Source organism: Trichoplusia ni, chromosome 7 (assembly GCF_003590095.1).
Source record: "Trichoplusia ni isolate ovarian cell line Hi5 chromosome 7, tn1, whole genome shotgun sequence".
Classification (NCBI taxonomy): Eukaryota; Metazoa; Arthropoda; class Insecta; order Lepidoptera; family Noctuidae; genus Trichoplusia; species Trichoplusia ni.
This window is the reverse complement of record NC_039484.1, coordinates 9,182,422-9,189,946: the sequence shown is the minus strand read 5'-3', so window position 1 is coordinate 9,189,946 and position 7,525 is coordinate 9,182,422. Positions and strand designations below refer to the sequence as shown.

The 7,525-nt window shown below is 35.9% G+C and overlaps 2 protein-coding genes across 2 annotated transcripts in view; one reads left to right on the top strand and one right to left on the bottom strand.

Moving 5' to 3' along the window:
• Nucleotides 1-1,086: 1,086 nt before the first annotated feature.
• Nucleotides 1,087-4,946, top strand: LOC113495676 (collagenase-like). The gene is made up of 5 exons (XM_026874541.1): nucleotides 1,087-1,341; nucleotides 2,686-2,959; nucleotides 3,361-3,459; nucleotides 3,884-4,077; nucleotides 4,630-4,946. Exons 1-5 carry the CDS (start codon nucleotides 1,108-1,110, stop codon nucleotides 4,732-4,734), a joined length of 906 nt encoding a protein of 301 aa, XP_026730342.1. The 5' UTR covers nucleotides 1,087-1,107; the 3' UTR covers nucleotides 4,735-4,946.
• Nucleotides 4,939-7,525, bottom strand: part of LOC113495675 (fasciculation and elongation protein zeta-2) — a 32,782-nt gene continuing 30,195 nt past the window's right edge. Inside the window, exon 8 of the mRNA XM_026874540.1 lies at nucleotides 4,939-7,493. Within this exon, the coding sequence (XP_026730341.1) occupies nucleotides 7,411-7,493 (83 nt within the window). The 3' untranslated portion in view covers nucleotides 4,939-7,410. The remainder of the gene's footprint in view (nucleotides 7,494-7,525) is intronic.

Sequence of the window (7,525 nt, the reverse complement as noted above, 5' to 3'; positions counted from 1 at the left end):
GATTGAGTGATAAAAATCAGACAGTATAGTCTGTCTGATACTGTCTGATTTCTATCCGGTTACCGTAATACCCATGAATCAAAGAAAGATTAGAGAAACGTGTACTTATCCAGGCAAACATTGTCAGAATCCTGGCACTTGTTACATGCCATGCATACTTTGGGCAACACTGAACGGCGTCGCTTTTATAAAGGAAGTAAGAAGGAAGCTATTAATAAGGCTTATGGACTATCATGGGACCGGGATCAAGACCCTTACCGACTAAACCTTTGGAATTCGTTCGCTACTATTTCTGATTCTAAAGTAAACTTTTGCAGTCACATGCGATCATAAATTTCTTTACTTTTCAATGTCATTACAGCAATCTATGCACGTTTATTACTTGTTTAGATCTATTAAAATAATCAATTATTGATAAAAGTGTCACTTTAATTCATTAGGTACGCTATCAGAGTCGTACTTCTTTCTTTAATACTTTGCCGCTTAGCGGAATATTGTGTCCTGAGTTAAAGCTACGATTTTGTACCGAACTATACCAGGTGCACCTTACTATGAACTGCATCGGACTGTGCTCATTGAAGCGCTTATTTTCTTTTTGTTTAGTAGAATGCACTACCGTTTGACCGATAGTAAAAGTTACCCGCCCTCATACTTCAGTAATACTTTATCTGTGATAATTTCAATTGGCATGGTTCATGTAAAATGAGTAAAATCAAGTCTACATACAAACAGAGACGGACAGACGGTCGAGTCTGACACAATCCCGTTTCCTACCTTTCTTTCCAAACCCTAAACAAAAAGCCAAAACTCTGACGCCCAGTCTCACTGCATGCTTTAAGAGTAGGTATAAAAGCTGTAACATATTGCAAAAAAAGTAATTTGGACTATTTTCCTGATTTGTTGTGTGTAAGTATTAATTTGTCGTGTTTCAAATACTTTGTTATTGAACAACAAAAGAAACTTATCTTGATAAATGTTGTTAAATTAGTTACCCATCCTGATTAATGTAATCGTATAATACCTATATGAATGTCTACCAATCAACACTGAGGCTTGGGTGTGATTAGATCTGATTTAATTGACATCAGGTATATAAGTCAAGTAGGTATGGCCAGTTCGTTGTCTAACATATTTGAGAGAAACATGAGGGCTTTAGTGTTGGTAGGTTTTGCGCTGGTGGCGTCGGCGTCTGCCTTGGTGGACGTGAACGTAGGATACCATGAGGCGGTCGGCATCCCCACCGCGGAGAAGATCAGACTCGCGGAGGAAGAGATGATGAGCGCCAAGGAAGAGAGAGTTGTAGGTGGGGCGTTGGCTCCCACTAATTCTCATCCTTATTTCGTGAGTATAAAAGTTTTTTTTTGCATTTAATTATACGACTCAATGTTGTTTGGTAGAACTCCGTAGAGAAACGCTCGTTGGAGTTCTGACGGCCCATACAGTGTTATATAGCCATAAAAAGGTAGATAGCTTCAAAAGTAGGGGAATGACATGACTTTCCAACAAGTGACGTAACTTCGATTTGTAAGTAAGCATACCTAATACATTTTAGAGGTTCGTCATCATCTGCACTTAGACATATGTAATTTGTTTTCGACCCAGAAAACGTAAACCAACTCGTAACATACCGCAAACGGATTATATATGAATTACTCATAGTCAATGTAAATTTCGAAAACCCATTGATTTAGTTGTCTACCAAAACAACACAATAACGCGTGGCCATTATCTTAAGCCGTAGCCGAAATATTGAAATTAACGGACAGTGTTCAAATTGGACAGTAACTCTTATAGAAATCCTTGTTGTCGGTTTTTAGATTTGGTCTCTGGAAATAAAGAATCAGGGGGCCTTCTGACATGTCTTAAAGTAGTGACTCTACGAAGTGTATTGCGCTGTGACGCGTCCACGACCATAGTAATAAGACTTTAAGACTTGGTGGTAGGTACCCTCTGGACTGTCGACAGTGTAGGACTTGTGAATAAGAGATGCCGTTATCCGCCACGTACTCTCCCTCTTCTACAACAGAAACTCTCACTTCAAGAACTTCTTGTAAGACACTCATAAGTGAATTATGGGCTGACATAACCAAGGATAACGCTTTTGGATATAATATAGGTAGTGATACTTTTTAATTGTGGTAGTTCAAACAAAAAATGGTTTAGTGATAGCTATAGGCTAATAGGGGTTCTTGTATTTTTTTTTTAAATTTAGATTAATTTGAGTACTGACACACTTATCAGTGTAATTTTATATTTCTTAAATAGTTCAGCCGATAGGGTCTTAGAATAATCGTAAAAGTATTGATAAGATAATCACTTTTTCTATTGTTTTTAATAATAATCTAAAGAAATAGGTATCAAGTCTAAATAATTTATAATTATCAGATAATTAGCTAGAGCCGACAAAAACTTTCTTTAAAAAGCTTAATTGAATTCTGAACACTTCGTGCTTTTACTCAATACTCAATACTCAATCATTTATTGCTTTTTTCTAAAAGTTTACCTGAGGATCTATTTGTTACCCAATCGTAGTAAGGAATATTACCTATCCGTTGAGATTATGCCTTTGTAGCCCAGTTGTTTCATAGTTCAAAAGAAGTAGTCGCAGACTAAGGAGATTAAAAGTTTTTGCTTGGTTTTCCTTTAAGTAGGTACAACGCAATAATGTAACTTGGTGTGTTTCAGGCTGGTCTGCTGATCTCTCTCCTTGGTGTCACCGGTAACTCAGTATGCGGCTCTACCCTGCTGTCTCAAAACCGACTGGTGACCGCAGCTCACTGCTGGACCGACGGCCGCAACCAGGCCACACAGTTCCTCGTCATCCTCGGCTCCAAGCTCCTCTTCTTCGGCGGAACCCGCATCCCCACCTCGAACGTCATCATGCACCCCCAGTATCTCCCCGCCAACCTCAACAACGACATCGCTATGATCTACCTGCCCTACAACATTTTCTTCACTGGTAAGTTAATCAGCTTTTGAACTCCTTCACGTTGATAACGAAATAAATCAGAGGATAAGAAAAATATTAAATTACCTGATTTTTTAATGATACCGGATTGTGTTATCAGTGACTTACAGCATTGATTTATTGCTTGAGATAGCATCAGATAGCTTTATATGTTTTTAATGATTAGGTACCTAACATTTGCACGTGACTTGATATCTAGAATTTTTTGTTTTCATTAAGCAGGGACTCGTGATCAAATTCAATTTTTTTTTTTTGACTATTGGCTGAATAACTCTCGAAGAACTGTAAGTTGTTATCAATATGACAACGAATGAATCAGAGTTGTATATTGATTTATTAATTAGAATTTAAAATAAATGAGCATTTTTAATGGATGTATTTGTAACTTCCAGGCAGTATTCAGCCCATCAGCCTCCCTAACTCGTCGGAGCTGTGGGACAGCTTTGTCGGCAACTGGGCTGTAGCTGCCGGTTTTGGCAGGACTAGCGACGGTAAGTTTCATACTATATTATCAAACAAAAATACAATTTGCGTGTCATCATAACATAAAAAAGTGCAAATCCCAAAATGGGTTTAAAAACTTTCAGTACATTTTGGCAAGCCTTTAGTAGTCTTTTTACCCTATATATGTTTCATTGCATTTGATATGGGAACCCTTCATTACCTCTTAAAAAATACTAGCATGGGATGAAGAAAGGCATTCCAAAATTGCTTCTTCAAGGAAATAATGTAGATAATCAATCAGTTTTTATAAATACTTGCCATACGAAGCAGTCGTTGGCAAGATACTGGTCAAAACGTTGCACTAACAATGTTGTCCAAAAAAGTAATTGTGCTTTCGGGGCAACTTGATCATTTGCTTAAGGAAATTTTGTGTTCTCCGTAGAGTCTCCATTCAAATTATTTGTTGTCCAGCTCAAGCCGGTGCTTCGACGGAAGTGAGCCACGTGACCCTGCAGGTGATCAGCGTGGCTCAGTGCCAGGCCGTGTTCGGCAACAACTTCGTGGTCCAGAGCACCATCTGCACCAACGGCGCCGGCGGCGTCGGCATCTGCGGCGGAGACTCCGGCGGACCTCTCGTACTCAACCGCGGCGGACGCACTGTTCTTGTAAGTTTCATGCTGAATCCTACTAATAAAAAAAAATTATAGAGGGGAAAGTTTGTAAGTTTGGATGGATGTTTGTTACTATTTGGTGCCAAAATCACTGGAGAAACTGAATGAAATTTGATGCACAAATAATTTATAACCTGGATTATCCTGAATGCAGATACATTCTGGGAAAAATATTGATAAACATGGGCGTAGAAACACTGGGGCAAGCTGGAGCGCTTGTCCTACCCTGGGTCTGACCTATAAGGAGCCTAATTAAACATTTTTTTTCTTATGCATATTTCAAATTCTTATATCCGCACTCTTGCGGCTGTATTATGTTACACAAAAAAAAATTGTTGTCGACATGAAAGCGGCCTGTGTACCTATGCTAAGTGTGCACAGAACGAGGAGGGCCGAATAATAAAATGGATTGCTAAATAGGTTCTGCAAGAACATAAGCCTTGGGAAGCCACTTAATGGCCTGAGTTTGGACTTAACACTTTGCTGTCTTTTTATGTCATAATGTCTCCATCCATCAAATTTTTGACTATTACTATTTATTTATAGATCGGTGTCAGTTCCTTCGTGGCCGGCGCGGGCTGCCAGCTCGGCTTCCCCTCCGCCTTCGCTCGTGTCACCAGCTTCAACAACTTCATCCACCAGCACATGTAAACTATATCAGGACCTATTTCTCTTTTTCTTTTTTTTGTATATTTTTTTGGTGCCCTTGATCTATCAAAGTGAATAGTTCAACTGTTATCTGTATATGCTTTAGAATCTTTCACGAATTTTTGTTCGTCTTTTGATCAGACTTGTCAAAGTGCAACTTTTTTATGATTATAAGAGTGTATGTGTAATAGTAATAAAAAAAACTCATGACATCATTCAAGCTCCTTTATTTCGACCAGGTACTTACAATGCGTTCACAAAAACAACAAATTTGAAAGCCAGACAGTGATAGGCAACATTTAATTGATTATATCTTTTTTAAGATAACGTTTATTAATATTTATAATCGTTTAAATATCTGATATAGTAATCTATTGCGCCTCATTAGACAGTATTCAATAGGTATTGTATATTATTTTACATCAATAGGTAAACATTTATTGAAAGGAAATTATTTAAATATTTTATAGTCATATTTAAGGAGAATAGAAGACTATTGTATTGAATGCGCTGTGCCCATTGGGTACCTTGTCCAGTCCATTCATTCAACACTTTACGCAACATTGCTGATTCCCTAATGTAGATCAAACGTGCGACAGAAGCGATCGCCATAAATAATTTTGCAAACCGAATTACATACAATAAAATGTATTTTTAAAATTACAACAATAGTTACATACTTATCATGCAATATTATTATACTTTGAAGGACATCCGAGCTCCCGCCGTCTTGGAAAGTAATAACAAATGTATGACTACTAAATGTTGAGACTAGAGATACAACTTAATTCTAACACGTTATGTATAATTAATTTTCATGATTAATGGAATTACTATAAACATAATTAGCTGGTTTATTTCGGGCACTCTAATGCTAGTAATCTTAACACTATCGGTGTTGCTACAGAGCTGTGTTTTAAGACGGATTCTCTTTTTGACAATAATTATATGTAGACAAATGTTGATTTTTTAGCCTTTAGAGCCGATTTCAGTTCAGTATTCAGTCGCAATTGCGGTATCGTATTCGAAAGTCAATTAGTCTCCTTTTCCTTATTTTGTCAATAAGATAAAAATATTTAGTATCGTCGTTGGTAGCACTGAACAAGCTGAATGTTAAAAGCAGCTTAATAACAGCTGTCTACAAACAAAACTTTGTGGCAACACCGTATAACAGTAAAATAATAAGAAACAAAATTCGATGTTCAATAAAAATGAGTTAAGGTCTAAATTATAATAATAGTTAAGCTAAGAGTCCTAGAAGCTGATATTAAATTATTTACAAGCCTCTTTCGTGTTACCTAGATACCTTAAATTTAGCTAAAAGTTTTGAGAGGACAATTCCACTTTTCAATATATTTTTTAAAATATTTACATTTGAATTCACATTCTGCCGATGACAATTGTTGAAATATGATAATCTAAAATAAATATATATATTTTAATGTTTGAGATAATTAAAATAACAAATAGTTACGTAAAACCTTAAAAGGAAGCGTTAATTAAACTATCTTAATGATATCACAGTTCATTTATGCAAATAAAGAGAGTTGAATATATATTTAACACTTGGAATTAGTGAAGAAGATTGCTATGGCGTGGACATTCAACAGAACAACAGAGTACATTATACTTTGTCCGTTTTAGGAAGGATCTTTTGACAGCTCATAAAATTGACCAATGTAACAAAAAAACCTTTTTTAGTTGAAATTTTGATGAATTCGAATCGTTCGTTTTGCTCTTCACTATTTCGTCAATTTTTCGACCTGTCAAATGGATTTTCTTAAAACGGACTTATTATAATCAATTCAAAATAACAGCAAATTATAATAACAGGGTGACAATTGTCGTGTAAAATGTGTATTTTTTTTTCGTTTATTTTTACGGATATACGAGATGAATATTTAATATTAATATTTTTATTGATAAATTTAATCTATTCTGATAAAGGTGTTTTGATATATCGATTGTGAGTTTATCGAGTTGGTTGGTTTGATCAATGGCTGGAATAAATGCTATTTGGAAGGTGACAGTAAAATAATTTAAATTAATTATATATTGTTTTGCAAGTCAGTACAACTGACCAGAACGAAGCCCCGTATTTTTTTTTTGGATGGTCCAAGTTTTTACCGACTGCATTTTTAGTTTAATCTCAAATAAAGTTAAATTTTTAAATTCTTAATCCGAATTATATTTCGAATGTATTATAACACATTTATTCCAGCCTTTGATCAGGCTCCTTATGTTCATAATATGTTGTCTCCAGTTTGGTCACGTGATAATTCGATCTCAACACACCTTTACGCCAAAAATTACTAACCAATCCATGAATATTATTCTCCATTACAAATATAAATTATATTCATAATAGAGAGAACTTGAAGCCAACACCTATATCTTAAAGTTAGACTTGCAGTTGTTAAAGCGAGATAGAGCGATAGTTCGTAGAGCGCTCTCTCGCTTGCTCTACAATAGTTGTTGGACCTAAATTCTTTAGTTTATGTCTTGGTTATTATTCCCCAGCTCTAATCGATAACAACACCTATTTATTCTAAGTGTAAATATCTGTGTCGACAATGATATGGCCTAAGTAATATTGTTAGACAGTGAAGTGTGCAAATGTTGAAATGTTGAAATGTTGGATGTGTTGAATATATTCAATTGGCTAGAGTCGTCGAATGTTTATGTTGGACAGAGGACCTTCAGGATATAGTCTGTTAGCAGCGTCGGCACGGTGGGACTGTCCTCGTTGATTGCCTTCAGAACTACAAAAACAAAGACACTTATTAGACAATGG